The sequence below is a fragment of the Berghia stephanieae genome, chromosome 2 (assembly GCF_034508935.2).
Source record: "Berghia stephanieae isolate SIO BIC M18660-M18661 chromosome 2, UCSD_Bste_1.3, whole genome shotgun sequence".
Taxonomy (NCBI): domain Eukaryota; kingdom Metazoa; phylum Mollusca; class Gastropoda; order Nudibranchia; family Aeolidiidae; genus Berghia; species Berghia stephanieae.
Genome location: NC_088361.1, coordinates 120,709,584 through 120,725,301, shown reverse-complemented (window position 1 = coordinate 120,725,301; position 15,718 = coordinate 120,709,584). Strand labels below are relative to the sequence as shown.

Genomic DNA, 15,718 nt, shown 5'->3' with positions numbered 1-15,718 from the left:
ACACGGCTCTTGGACCACAATGTTTGCAACCATTGTCGATCATATAGTTACTGACTATAACAGTCCTCAACATTGCTTGATTTATGTAACAAGATGAGAAGCCTGCCGCAAAAACAACACTCACAAAGCACATTAGAAAAAATTATGGTGATAATATCTTATGTTGCAGTGCCCTAAGACTGAATTATATATTTTTCATACTACAAAACCTACTACCCCTTTCCCCCTGCCTTAACTGTTTTTATCCCCCAGAGTTTGGCAAAGCAGACCAATGTGACAAGACGGCATGTGGAACGCTGGTTTAGAGTCAGGAGAAATCAAGAACGAACACCAGTCCTTAAAAAGTTCAAGGAGTCAGCGTATGTGACAGTCAAAATTTCATGACCATGCTTTTTTTGTTTACCCAAGTTTTCATGAATGATTACAAAATATGTTGTGTGCAAGGACGATGTAGAGGTACTGTCTTGGACTCACGGCAAAACAAAAATTAGGTTTCGAGGTTGTTATTGTTATTTTATATTAATTCTCTTTTTGGAAAGGGAGGGGTGGGGGTTGAGGGGGGGGGGGGGGGGGGGAAGAGTATTCATATAGCTGTGAGAGGCATGAGGTTTAAGTCCATTTGTAGACATTTATGGTTTTTATAAAGCAGTAAAGTTAGGTGCCCCAAACGTAAACAATAACAAGTTGCTAGTGATTTCCGTTAGGGACCGGAATAATTTACGCACAATATAGGTCTCCCAATTTTGTAGTTTGAGTTGTAGGCAATACACTTTCAGTATTGAAAATATGTTTACATAAAATCTAACAGTTGCAGAAATAATAATATAAGGCTAAATTATTATGAAAATCAGGCTCCGAATAATTCTCGTTTTGTTCACACCAGCGCAATAATTTGCTCTGGTCTAAAAATAGATAGACTGTAACTTTTGATAAATTTTAGAAAATTTTACCTTTTGTTCCATAAAATATCCATATCTAGACATTTATTGATGCATGATCGAGTATTTATGAATATGTGTTTCTTTTGCCACCTAACAGCCAAATTTTAAAGGTTATTTTTTTCTATTATTTACATTGGAACGTGAGCTGTCAAGACAGGAACATGTGGTTTGCCACGTGCTTCTCGACCTTTGTTTACGTTTGGGGCACCTAACTTTACTGCTCTATAATCTCCCCAGACTCGTCATTCTTCGATACCTTACAAGATTACTTTGCCATTCTTTGACAAAGCAGCTTTTTACCCATTTTAAATAACAATAGTCAAATAGAATGGAAGCTCCAATCTAATTAACGAGGACAGAAATATGGACGTTTAGGGTTTACCCTTTGTCAACAAAACACGATGAATGAAACATTAAAGACGAATGGTTTTTAAGAGTTTTGAGGTTTTAAGATTTTTTGACCTGTGCATAGTGAGCATGTGATAATTGTAAAAAAACTCTGGTTGGCGTTAGTGTAGAAAATTAAGAGAAATATCTCTTGTAGACTGTAATATGGTGGTTGATGGATGTGGCTGCTATTAGGATTTCTGACCATCACCGTTATATCTGTAGTCCTTGGATTTTACCATGTGTTTGCTGCTCTTGTTTTGGAATGAGACCACGCGGGTTTCACCCAGATCGTAGCAGGATTTCTTTTTGTGCAAGGGAAGCTGTCATATTCAAGCGTACTTTTATCTGAGACACAACACTTTTTCCATGGCCTTTGACTGAGAGTCCGAGATGCCACTGGAGAGTCTCCCTTTTGGTGGAAATGTTAAAAAGATAAGATGAATTGTTACTTTTTAACCATTAATACTATGAAGTGACCCATATCCCTAAGTTGGAAGGACTGCTATAGAAGTCAGTCTTATATTGCTGCTGTAATCTACACCTTTGACTTTATCTTATCCCCCCCCCCCCCCACCTATTTATCCGACTATCATATGTTTTGTTTACTGTTTACTTTTACAAGTAATTTTTGAAAAATGGTTAATTTTGTTAATTGAAATGGTTTTTTTTTTCTCTTTCTTTTCCTTTTTTTCAGATGGAGAGGCATTTACTACTTTTTTATCTTCTGGTTTGGGGTGTACATGCATCTGGATGTAAGTCAGTTGTTTTGGACTTGGGGAAATATCCCATGTATATACAGTAGACCTGCGTTTCAATTTCACTCTTATCCTTTACGACCAATTTTCTCATATGTGGTCCACTACCTCTAGGCAGTATTCTGCTGTACTCTGAAAAAAAACAAAAACCCAACAAACCCCCCCCCCCCCCCCCCCCCACCCCAAAAACACAAAAAAACCCCCCAACAAAACAAAGACAACACATTAAAAAATACTGCAGCCAGAAAACCCGTCTTCATATATTGATTGATTAAAATGACTCTCATCTCGTCAAAAATTCTCAAGACTAGTACTTCCTTGAAGTACCATGTTTGAGAGTTTTTGACAAGATGATAGTCATTTTAATCGGTCAATATTTAAAGAGCAAGTTTTCTGGTTGAATTTTTTGAAATGTGTTTTTTTTTCCTCCAGAGTATGACATCATTATGTCGGGATGATTTAAATTGTGAAACTAAATTTATGGTAAAAATATGACATGTTAAATTCTTGGGTTTGTTGGAGATAATGAATGTAGTCTCTTTAAGTGCGAGGTACTAAAATTTCACACTTCTGATCATTTTAATTTTAAAATGTATTTTTTGGGAACTGTTTCATTCCAATATAATAGCATATTGAGGCAGTGGTTTACATCTATGAGTAGTATTACAATAATACCTTTTGATTGCTATTCAGGCATTGGTTTAGCTCAATGAACAAACATTGTAACGCCTTGGATACAGGGTGTTTTGTTTTTGTGCTTTGATTTTATGAAACCCCAATATATGAATCCCATATTTTGTCTCTTTGAAGTGTTATATGTTACGGCTATGTGGTCTAGTGGTATGACACTCGCTTTCGGATCGGACGGTCCTGGGTTCGAGCCTCGCACTTGGCGCATAGTTGAGTCCTTGGAAAAGGCTCATTACTCACATTCTCTCACCGTATTCAGGTGTATAAAGAGTACCTGGCCGTTAACAGCGTTGTCTTTGTCTGAAAAATTGTAATATCGCCTAATAGGCGTTGTGTCCCATCCTACATGTTGCTGTTGACCAGGACCCTTGTAAAGCGCTTTAGTGGATATTGCACTCTATAAAAGCTCAATTTTTAAAATTTTTTTAATATGTTCTTCTATCATCCAAAACATATGGATAGGACATTGTCTTATGAAGTTTTCATGATATGTAATCATTCTCAACACATTGTGTTATTGTTTATTGTTATTGAAATCATGTCTTATTAAAAAAGAATAATTTTGCATAATATTTGGTTATATATTTTTTTTCTTTTTTTTGTTATATGACAATTATAACTCGTATTTATTTCTTTTTATAGTTATATTGATAGTTGATAATGTTTTCCCACAGAAACCTTGGTTCTATAAAACAATTGAGTGTTGGCAAGGATGGCCCACACATGTAAGTAGCATTATGATGTTAAGCAATTTTTATATGAGATAGGGCATGCTGCAAACAAATTCATGTTGTGTTTTGCCAGAACGATGATCAAGAAGTGAAATGGATTTGGAGAAAAGCCTCTTATTTTTATACTCTCCTTAATCGTACGTTTTGGTTTATTTGATGCTAAATTAATTTTATATTTCAGTGTAGTGATCTAAGACCTTTGTCTTAGTATCTTCACATGGGAATACTTTTAAATTGAAGTTTCAGACAGTCTCCCTTTGCTTATCAATTATTTTATATGGAAGTTAAATGCTGAAGAAACGGGGATGAAATCAGCAACGAACCAAATTTATGGTTCTGAAGAACATGCTGTGTCTACATTTAAAAAAAAAGTCTACGCATTTCTTTACAAAGTGATGACTATGTAGCCAAGTGATAAATTTGATATTACGATTTATTCCCCAGACCATTGACGACGATGTGTACTGGTATTACATGATACAACTTGGATTTTACTTCAGTCTCATGTTCTCTCTTTTCACTGACATTAGGAGAAAGGTTAGTTTATTTTTCTCTCTCATCATCCTGATAAAATTAATTTTTGTAATGTTATAACTCATAATATTTTCATCGCTTTTGGCCAGACATTCTTACCCTTTTCTTTGTGCTCACTAACTGTATTATCTTGATTCAAGGAATATGTTAGATTTGTCTCTCTATTTATTCATTTGTATTTAGTGCCCAAAGCTCTCAGGACCTAAGGATGTTAATGGTCGTTATAAGTGTTCATTATCATTGTTATCATTATTATTATTATTATTATTATTATTATTATTATTATTATTATTATTATTATTATTATTATTATTATTATTATTATTATTATTATTATTATTATTATTAATTGTTTTGCCGTGTGCTTATATCAATACAATAATTTCATTAAAGTTTGCAGTGGTGGGAAAAGTGTCTTTATCAGACAGCAATGTTGAACTTAACTTAACGTTTTTTTTGTCTTCTTTTTTTATCTACTCCTTTTCCTTTCGCAGGATTTTACAGAGATGATCGTCCATCATGTGTCTACCATCTCGTTGCTGTCACTGTCTTGGGTCAACAACTTTGTGCGAATGGGGACGTTGGTTTTGTTGGTCCACGATGCTGTGGACTCCTGGTTGGAGGTGAGTAATGTCACTACCATGTAAAATAAATACTAACCTGCTTGATGATATGGACTTTAAAAAAACACTGAATACCGCGGCTTATATCTTCATTGTCAAATCGGGTAATGAGTCTAAACTGCCTTACCCAAGGACACGGGTTAAGATGATCGTTTTGCAATCATTGTCACTTATCTTTTAACCAACTGACTATCTCAAAATTGCTTGATTTTGTTGTTGGGAAGGGGCACAAACACCAGCTGTATAAGGACAGTGATTTTATATACATGTGATTAAAATGTTTGTTTTTACTAAGTGCGTTGGACCTTGTATATAAAGAGTAAGTAGTTTTTAAAATGTCACTTTTACATTACATAATAGTTTGGATAACATGATTAGTTGAAAGTTTGAGAGTTCTTTGGAACTTGTTGATATATTGAAGGTAACTCTTAAATTTCATCATCATCATCATCATCATCATCATCATCATCATCATCATCATCATCATCATCGTCGTTGTTATTATTATTATTATTTTATTATTATTATTTATTATTATTATTATTATTATTATTATATATTATTATTATTATATTATTATTATTATTATTATTATTATTATTATTATTATTTATTATTATTATTATTATATATTATTATTATTATTATTATTATTATAATTACTATGACCATCATCATTTTGATTATAATTACCATCATCATTATTTGTTTTCAGGCAGGTAAAGTGGCCAAGTATCTGAAATACGACAAACTATGCGAGGGAATCTTTTTCACTTTCATGGTGGTTTGGGTCATCACAAGGATGATTATATTTCCATTCAGGTACAGTCTGGTCTCATTTCTCTAATATATACGAAAAGGAGGAGGAGGAGGAGGAGGATGAGGAGGAGGAAGAAGAAGAAGGAGGGGAAGAGAAGGAGAAGGAGAAGAAGGATGGGGGAGAAGGAATTTTATACAATGATTTCATTCCAAAGTCTTGCATTGCAGACTTTTTAGCCCTTATATATTTTGCTACCATTAAATATTGTTAGTCTTGTTGATTTAAGAAGGTTTTGAACCAAAAATATTCTCTGTCATGTATTTTGTCTTTCTTTCTTTGTTTGTTTGTTTGTTTTGTTTCTGTTTATTAGATGTGTTGTATTAATCAATACCTTTGCTTCACTATTTATATTTTTCAATACTTTAACACTTTTTTTCCCAATACTTAAGCACAATTTTTGTTTTTCAATACTTTAGCTCTGTTTACACTTTTTCAGGATCATCTACTCGACAATGTTTGAAGCCCTTCCCCTAATGGGTGGTGAGAACATGCCCTACTTCAGCATGCACTCCGTCTACAATGCCCTCCTTTGTGTCCTGCAGGTGTTACACATTATCTGGTTCTACTACATCTGCCTCATCGCCAAGGATGCCATTCAAGGGGAGGTGAGTAGTTGTGCTTCATCAGGAATTAGGTCATTATGATCTTCACCTCAAATATTAAGTATTATGTATGCTCTGTGGCTCTGTGGTTTGGTGTCTTGTCTTTCCTAAAAGTCGAGCAATGTAAAGCTTTATCAGTGGTTTGATGGATGACAATGATTGTGGAAAACTGGTCTCGATTTTGTAAGGCACTTTACTCATATTACCCCTCTCGACTCATGTTTGAAAGAGTATTTGACAACAGGCAGTTATGGATAATTCCCTTTATTCATCCCTTCTGGGAAATTTTTCTTGAGGGTCTATTCCAAGAGAAGACTGGAAAATAACTGAGGCATCACTAGGTGACTAGCTCAAGGCCACACAGCGCAGGGGTAGTTGAACTTGGTAGCTTACGGGTACGAAGTGAAGACCATGCCGCTGAGCCACGCTGTCCCCAAATAATGTGGATATTTCGAATTTCTCCTTTATCTACAAAACAGAATTCCCACATCTTTCAATCGTCCTTAGTGTTTCATTCAGTTTTTTTTTTATAAAAGGAGAACCGAAGCATTTACATTTTCTGTCTTCGTTCAATAAATTGAAGCTGACATTTCATTACTTTATGTTGTTTTAAAAAAAAATAGAATATCATGAAATTTGAGTAAGTCTCTCTTGATGGAGATCCTGTATCACTAAATGGAACCTTTAAGTGGTCTCAACCTGGTTACACTGATAAGAGTATTCCCTGCTTTTAACTAGTTCTAATATCTTCCCTTTTCTTGGTTTCATGTGAGGGCATCTAAACCCTAGATTTCTAACCTTTTGACAATCTCATCTCCTTATATGTATTCTGTAAAAAAAAAAAGGATTGGGGTCAAAATTGTTCTATACAGCCCGTATTAAATTTTGGCCCACGAGCAAAGATGCAATTTAAAAATTATAAAACTAATTTTTACAGATTGATATCCAATTAACTAGCAAACCTTTCTTAAATTGAGGGTAATTTTATCATCAGTTGACTCAAATGATTGTTTATAAAATCTGCTAGGGCATAATGATTAGTCCTTGGATGTTGGGAATCACCATCTGGCCACCTGTTGCCAAATTCATTTGCGTGTTCTTACAGACTTTATTATGGAATTGATTTTGTTCATTGGTGGCTCAAAAGTTTTGTCTCATTTTATGTTAATTTCCACATTGCAGTAGTTTAATAATTAAAGTAGATTAGTGCCTGCTCATAATAACCTTTATTTCCCGCAGATATTGCAGATTTTTGCACTAGTGACTTCAAAGTTAAAAGCAAAGTTCTAATGTGTTTTAGTGAAGGTCTTGATATATATCTTAAACCACTTAATTTTTTTATTAAAAAAAAAATAGGATTAGATTGAGTCCTAATAATTTATGATTTATGGTTAATATCAGATTGGGGCAAAACACAACTTTTTATGGTGCTTGACCACTGTAAACGCCTTGTTCTAAGTCCGTAACAATTTTTTTAATCGACGGATGGTGGGATTATTGACATTTACACATAGGATGATAAATGCAGTTCAATTTTTAGGGAAAGAAACACAGATTTATTCTGGAAGAACTTCTGAATGGAATGCACATCTCTGGCAGGACATTGACAATATATGCAAAATGCCTTTCCCAAAATGTACACAAAAGGAATGTCTAACCACTGACTTGAACTCCCAGACTAATGCAAGGTCATGTTTTGAGTTCAGGAGCATGATATAACATATTACCGATGAAGATGTAAGGATGGTTTCTCTGACAAGAGTATGCATAGCGTAATATCCACTAAACATGCTCAAAGCACTTTACAAAGGGTCCCTGGCCAGTATTACAATTTTTCCAATAGAGACAGCACTGTTATTGGCCGTGCTCATTTTGCACCTGAGTATGATGAGAGAATGTGAGTAAAGAGCCTTTTCCAAGGACTCAATTATGCACTGCTCAGAGTGGGGCTCAAACCCAGGACCTTAGATCCAAAGGTGAGTATCATATGACCACGCAGCTGCATCATGAATTAATCTTTTCCTTCACTTTTTAAATTGTTTGCCTGACAGATAAATGACTCTAGAAGCAGCATGGAATCAGCATCAGAGGGAGAGGAAGATGCGAAAAATGGCAAAAGTGTAAAGACCAATCACGTGAAATCCCACAACAAGACAGCTGAGAGCAATGGTGTTGTACATCGCAATAGTAAAAAAGTTACATGAAGTTTTTCATAGGTTTGGTAAATACTTTTGTGTTTGGTGGTTATTTGCTTCTTATAATTTTACAATATATATATATATTTTTTGTTTTTTGTTTCTAGGGTTTTTTTTTCATTATGAAAGATTTTTGAATGATAACAAAAGAAAGAACAGTCTGAATCTAAAATGTGTTAATCCAAGTAATAAAATGGGTTTATTTAATGAATCGGACTTCAGTTTTGGACATAGAATAAAACAATATTATTTTCTATCAATGTCCTGATTGTTTTTTGTGATGTAGATATATTTACTTTTTAGAAAAAAAAACAAACAAAAGAACCCTTAAGTCAATCTTATTTGTATTGTCTTATTCCTTTTATTGACAGCTATTTGTTATGACAAAAATTTTGAAGCTTTGATTCAAAAAGTTCTTTTCATTTGTTGCTCTTTAAAAAAAAAAAATTAAAGCAGGTATTGAGATTAAGCTGTGCGGTCTGGTTTTACACCACAATCAGGTTAGGGATAAACTGTAATCTGGTATTGCTTTACTAGTATGTTAGAGGCAAGCTGTGTAATTTGTATTGCAGCTCTGGATTGGATAAAAAAAAAAATCAACAAAATTTAATGTAGCATCTCAATTAAAGATAAAAAAGGAACCTTTTAGGTTTAAACCCTTTCTTCAGCTCTTTAATAAAAAAATATTTTATTAATTTTTGTTCAATACTTTTACTGTCCAAGTATGGGCCTTAAGAATCTTATTTGAGTCAACCTGTAAGCCTGTGACAAAACCTGTTGTGTTTGATTTGGAAGAGAAGGTAATGTGGCAAAAATGAAGAATAAAAAAGGTCATTACAAGGAAAAATCTGGGAATCAGCAGACTTTATTGTGTAAACTATTTTCTACCTTTCCATTATCGAATGGAGACTCTCATTCACATATCTATGGCAGCCTGTTTATATCATTATTATTATTTATACAATATATTTAAAAAAAAAAGAAATATTGCACAGAAATGAAGATTGGTCCCAATAATTTTCTTCACAAAATCCTGTGTTTCGATCTGATGTGAATTCATTTTGCTTCTTGTGCCACTTGATGATAAATCAAAAGAACACGTTTTGTCATTTGGAGTTTACATATCCTTCAAACACATTTTTACCATTTTTATGTGTTAAATTATACATGATGTATTATTGTCATTATTTATGATTTGAGTATTTATCTATTTTCCATCTGAAAAAGGGCAATACAGGATGTTCCAGAAGTAACGCACCATCCTGATTGATATTAAAAGACATGTGAACATCAATTTTATTGATCATAATCTTAACAGATACTCAAATTGTTCACCGTCTGCATTGACATATTATGCATCATTACTCTTAATAAAACTGTCTTTTACTTTATTGAGGGTTTCAGTGTTGATCTTTTGACACTCAGTTGTTATCGCATCTTTCATATCATCGAGATGTGGATAATTCTGATAAACAACATATTTAAGATGTCCCCAAAGGAAATAGTCAAAGGTGATAGATCTGGTGATTGGAGTAGCCACTCTAGAGGACCTCTTTGCCAAATTCATCTTCCACTAAAAGTCTGATTCAGGTAGTTACGTACCCAAGTAGCGAAGAGTGGTGAAGATCCATCTTGCTGAAAAAATAAGTTTTGTTATCAACTTATAGATAGTATGCGCTTGGCTAAGAAGCTCATAACATTGCCATCCGGAAGTAAAACGGACCAACACACAAAACTGTGTGTATCCATGAACGTTTATAGTCAGGTTAATACAGTTCAGTGAGCATTACTCATAAACGCAGATGGCAAAAAACAATAACAAAGACCTGAGTGACGTCATCTTTGAACTATCTATAGTAACATCTTCAAGGTAGCCAAACAGGTCTGTAGAAACTCTGAATAGGAATTGCATATCAGTTTACTTGCTCATTTAAATGACAAATTCCTTCATCACTAAAAATAAAGAATAATCCACGTGATTACACCCCCATTATTAGAACTAATCGCCTATCGGTTTCACAAGGATCAACATTATGAAATCCTCAACAGAGTAAAACACAGTTTTATAAAAAACCTGGATGGTGCTAGTCTGAGACACCCTGTAGGTCATGACAAAATTTATGATTTACAGTGAACAAAAATTGAATTTATCTCATTTTAATTCAATAATTCATTCTCCATGCCTGTCATTAATATGCAAAAAAAAAAGCTATAATTTGCAGTAAATTGTAATGTATTACATAAGGTGGGTGTCTTACAAAATAATGTTTTTGACAATCAGTGGTTAATACAGATACTTAGAAATGTACCTATTTTACTTCTACCACTTCATGTTTTTTACCAATTCTGAATTGAAATTGTTTAATTCATGGCTATATTTTTTCTAAATTTTTATTAATTTGAAATAGACGTAAACGAATAAAAGATATGATAAACCAGACTGTTTTGCGATATGTTGGGCTAGTTGAAAATTTAACTGCCTCTTTTACTAACCTAGCTGTCATTATACTGGACGCTATGTGTATGTTGACTGATATCCATGCCTTCGTGGATGATATGAATTAGATGAAATCCTTTTTTTTTTTAGGCATTGATACTATGACCTGAAAGGGCCTCAGTCGCCATTTAATTTCTAATTCCATTAACTTCCATTAACCAAAACTAGTCCCACCCAACAAATTTACAGCAATGTCATGTCTCACGTTATTAGTCACCAGTTAATAACCTTACTTTGACTAAAACCAGTCCCATCCAACAAGACTAACACCAATGCCATATCTAATGACATCAGTCATTATTTTATTCTGTTTTGTCATTTTCATCAAGTGTGCTAGTTTGAATTGGCTGTTGAGATACATAATTAAATGATGACAAAGTAATGATATCACACTTAGATAAAATTTGTCACCGAATAAAATGATTTTGCAAATTTTCACACAAAAAGAAATTAACATTTTATTACATCTCCATTTTTATTTTACAATCCAATCATTATGAAATGTTAACAATACATTTTTTTTCCAAAGGTCCAAAAGTGTCATAACAGATTTTGTAGGTCAAAAGGATAGATGGAGTTGAAATTTGGAATTATAAAGTCAAATGTATCAAATAGGAAACGCTATTTAAAAAAAAAATCGATTCCTGTATTATCAAGAATATCTTTAACAGTATTATTGGATTTATATAAGGAAATAAAGAAATAAAGATATCTTAAAAGACCTTCTTTGACACCCCCCCCCCCCACTATTTAAATTTATCGTAACCAATCAAAATGCTTCAGATTTCAAAATATTAAAAATCAATTTTATGATTGGTTTGATCAAATCAAAAGTAACACATCTACTCGGTATTTCTCATTAGACATGGTATATAACTCCATATAAGCCAAACAACCAATCAGTAGCTTTGATGATTATATTGATGTTATAGGATGGTCCTAACCAATGGTTTCCAGTGTGTGTATGTATGTATGTAATAAGATAGTTCCAACCACGTCATGATAACAGCTGTGTTGTATGCAATACTTATGCACAAAGAGAAAACATGTTTACCAACATCTTGTTACTTCTAGGTATAAGGTTGGTTATCCTCATTATTTGACCATCTATAAGGATTTATAAAATGTAATATTTACTTCTCTTTTGTTTTTTGGGATTTTTCATTTTTCATTTTTATTGGGGTAAAATTTGGACATAAAAAATTAATGTAAATGTTGCTGCTTGACGTTCAAAGAAATAAATAACAATATAAAATTGAATGTAAGCTTCAATTTAATTACGAAAACAGATAAAATGGACGTTTCGGGCTTCCCCTTTATCAACAAACAGGATGAATGAAACACCACTACCACATTATCTCATTCATCTGCATTGTTTCATTCATCCTGTTTGTTGATAAAGGGGGAATTCGAAACAGTCCATTTTATCTGTTTTCGTAATTAGATTGAAGCTTACATTCAATTTCATATGGACATAAAAAATTATGACGTTTTATGATTGTGTGTTACATCGTAGCCATTGTTAACATAAAGCCTGACACTAGAACCCTCTATGACTGGCAGTTTGACGTCATTCTTTAGGTTTGTGTAGCGTCTAGTGAGTTGTCGTTAGTAGAAGGAAACAAGTTATTTCATTGGTTGAACTATTGAATACAACTCATAATTTGTTTTCTTTTGGTGGCGAGAGACTGGCATTTTGACGTCATTTTTTTTTGTCAGTGTCAGGCTATAACTACGATGGCTATGGTTACATGTTGAAGAAGGAGGCAAGTGAAGAATCTTAGTCAGGAGTCCAACGACTTGTCTCAAGTAACATGCCTAAAGCCAAAGACTTTGTCTCTAAAAGGAATCCAACCTTGCCTCCTTTGTACATCAATATTATATTATATTATATTTTTTGTTATTAAGGAAATGTTAAATTTTTAAATCTTTATTTTCACATAACACTTGTTTATCGTATCCATGTTGTATATTGTAAAAACCAATGACATTTGAATTAATACGATTACTCCAAGGAATTAGTAACACCACTTCAGATTCAAGGTATATTATTTTTTTTTTTTAATTTTAAAAAATGATTTGAGATTTTCTTCTTAATTTTATTGCTTCCATTTTTATAATGAGGATTTGAGTGTTCATTTATAAATTAGTCAAATTATGCCCGGTTTTTAGCTGATCATGATAGAATAAGTTATAAATAACTTTCAACAGGGGCCCTATATGCCCCAGAGTTTATATATTTTGAGCAATATATATATATATATATATATATATATATATATATATATATATATATATATATATATATATATATATATATATATATATATATATATATATAGCAACTAAGATGACTTCCACTAACACTTTTTAAAAGACTCTTAGTCTGAAACTTTTTTTTTTTTTAGAAAAATAGAAAATTTTGAGGATCTCTCGGTTGGTCCACATTTGACATAAAAATGAAAAATCTGTTTTGTCATCGGAACAGTATCACTCACCATCTTGTATGAAACCGGCATCAGCATTGCTTCATCAAGTCCAAACCAATATGCAAAAGTTTCAATTTTTTTTTTTTTTTTTACAATGAAATCTGATTTACTTTTGTTTATGGTAATTTTATTAACCATGTCAAGTGTAACCAATCTCTACCATTATGGACTTTATTTACCTCTCACCAATTATTATTTCTCTTGTATGCTTTTATACCATGGCATCATTATTTCTTGATTTCCTCTCACCAATTATTATTTCCCTTGTATGCTTTATACCATGGCATCATTATTTCTTGATTTCCTCTCACCAATTATTACTTTCACCATGCTCTTATCCACACATCATTACTTCACTTCACAACTCATTACTGTTCATCCACCTCAATCCCACACATCATTAATTCATCATCATCTTCTCATATCATCACGATCATCATCACTAATAGTCATCACCACATTGTATCTATCTTTCACTAAATCCACCTTTTAATATTTCATACCATCTCTTTTTGTATTACTCATCTCTCAGGAAAGAAATCCTATCAGCTGAGTTAATTATTTATCACATATCTAATGCAATTTGTGTCATAAGTTTTTATACGACTATGATATATTCAATATGTGTATGACCAGGCATGTGTGCTGACTTTTTTCCCCTGGACAAGCATTATTTTGTTTCTCATTTTATAAAAAAAATCATAAAGCTAATAATTAGAAGTTCATAGAAAACAATTGACACACCTTTATTTAAACGTAAGATTCATTCGTCTATCTTTGGTTGACAGCAAAAATATCAATCAATTTATTGTGAAAACGAATCTTGTGTCTCTCTCTCTTTTCAATGGTATCAAGTTTAATTACAGTAGAACAATGGCACACCATTTTTAAGCGCGTTAATACTTGGCTCACATTAAACATCCACATACTGGGTGGGGATCCTGACCTCCCATAGCGGGCAGGGAGGTACATACTGTGTCTTCTATCCCCTTATATCTGTTATCCAACATGCTTTCTGTCTTTGTCTCGGAATGAGATTACTTGGTTTTGTCCTGGCACTGGCCGGAATCCTAGCTGGGAGGGAAACAGTCAAATGCATAGTTATTGTTTTGGGAGATGATATTTTTTTTCCTTGTAAATCATCTCTCTGTTATGTATTATTATTTTTATTTTGAATGTATAATGTAAGCATTTGAGTGTGTTCCTCTTTGTTGGATTTTGTGCTTGTGTCTGGATGAGACTTGTAGGTGATTTCAAACTAAGTACATTGGTGGTATGCTCTTGGAATCTACATCTGATCCCTATTTGTTCTCAATTCCCCTTTTTCTTGGGTGCTTTAATTGTAATTCTAGAACTTTTTACTATCCCATTTTCTTCCTTTTTACTGGCGCTGATATAACCTAAATGTGTTGCAAGCGCCGTAAAATCCTTAAAAACAAAACAAACAAACATCCACATATCCCACATAACAACAGTATAAATCTGTAAATCGGTATCCCCTTTACCTTGAAACAATACCAGAGGATCATGATTTGTGGAGACAGCTGTCAACGTGCTCAAGAGTACAAGTCACGATGGATGATGATGATGATGATGATGATGATGATGATGATGAGGACTATCAGAGCTAACAACGAGACAGCCACAATCAATCATTATAACTAAAATATAAACTTCATGATGCATACACACACGCACACACACACACACACACACACACACACACTTATTACATAAACGCTCAAGCTGCACCCTCTCATTTCATTTTAAGTGGATTCTTGGAAGACTTGCAAGCAACTTTGCTTATGCTTACTGCATCCTACAATATTGCTATTCAGATTGAGCAGTTGAGAAAGCAGTGAATGTGTTACTTGTTAGGGTTTGTGGTGGAAGTGGAACTGTGCATTTGACCCAATCTCTCTCTCTCTCCGTCTTTCTCTCTAGCATTGCATCTGATAGTTCTCACACAATAGAAACCAAAAGCACAATAAGAATTGCATTCCTTTTCTTCTGTTAGGCTAGTTTTTTTGAATTGTAATTAAAATTTATGTTTGTTTTGTAGAAGTTTGTCTTACGTTCCTCTGCAATATAGACAACTCACTTGAAAGTCTTAGGAAAACAGTGCACATGCCTGGTATAACCCATATTTAGGTAGCATTCCATTTTGTTTTACAGATTTATCTTATAGAGCTTTTTCCTGTTTACTCAAAATTTATTTGGTTGTATTCTTTATAAACTTGATATTTTTTTCCTATTACATTCTTATTTATTTTAAATCAATGTTTCATCAGTCGCCATTTTTTCAAATCGACATGTTTTTATTGTTACACGTTTTTAAAGTGTTTTTTTCTTCTCATTTTTAAAAATCTGGAAGCTTTTTCTATAAAATGATGCAAATATGTGGATTAGAATTTTAAAGTAAAGACAGTGTTGATACACACATTATTTTCT

General features: G+C 33.1%; 1 protein-coding gene across 1 annotated transcript in view; it reads left to right on the top strand.

Moving 5' to 3' along the window:
- The window catches only part of LOC144966449 (ceramide synthase 2-like), a 65,157-nt gene extending 53,929 nt beyond the window's left edge, over positions 1 to 11,228 (top strand). The window contains exons 3-10 of the mRNA XM_078902980.1: positions 253 to 359; positions 2,026 to 2,083; positions 3,451 to 3,501; positions 3,952 to 4,044; positions 4,536 to 4,664; positions 5,380 to 5,486; positions 5,921 to 6,089; positions 8,138 to 11,228. Coding sequence (XP_078759106.1) covers positions 253 to 359; positions 2,026 to 2,083; positions 3,451 to 3,501; positions 3,952 to 4,044; positions 4,536 to 4,664; positions 5,380 to 5,486; positions 5,921 to 6,089; positions 8,138 to 8,290 — 867 coding nt within the window. The 3' untranslated portion in view covers positions 8,291 to 11,228. The remainder of the gene's footprint in view (positions 1 to 252; positions 360 to 2,025; positions 2,084 to 3,450; positions 3,502 to 3,951; positions 4,045 to 4,535; positions 4,665 to 5,379; positions 5,487 to 5,920; positions 6,090 to 8,137) is intronic.
- The last annotated feature ends 4,490 nt before the right edge of the window (positions 11,229 to 15,718 follow it).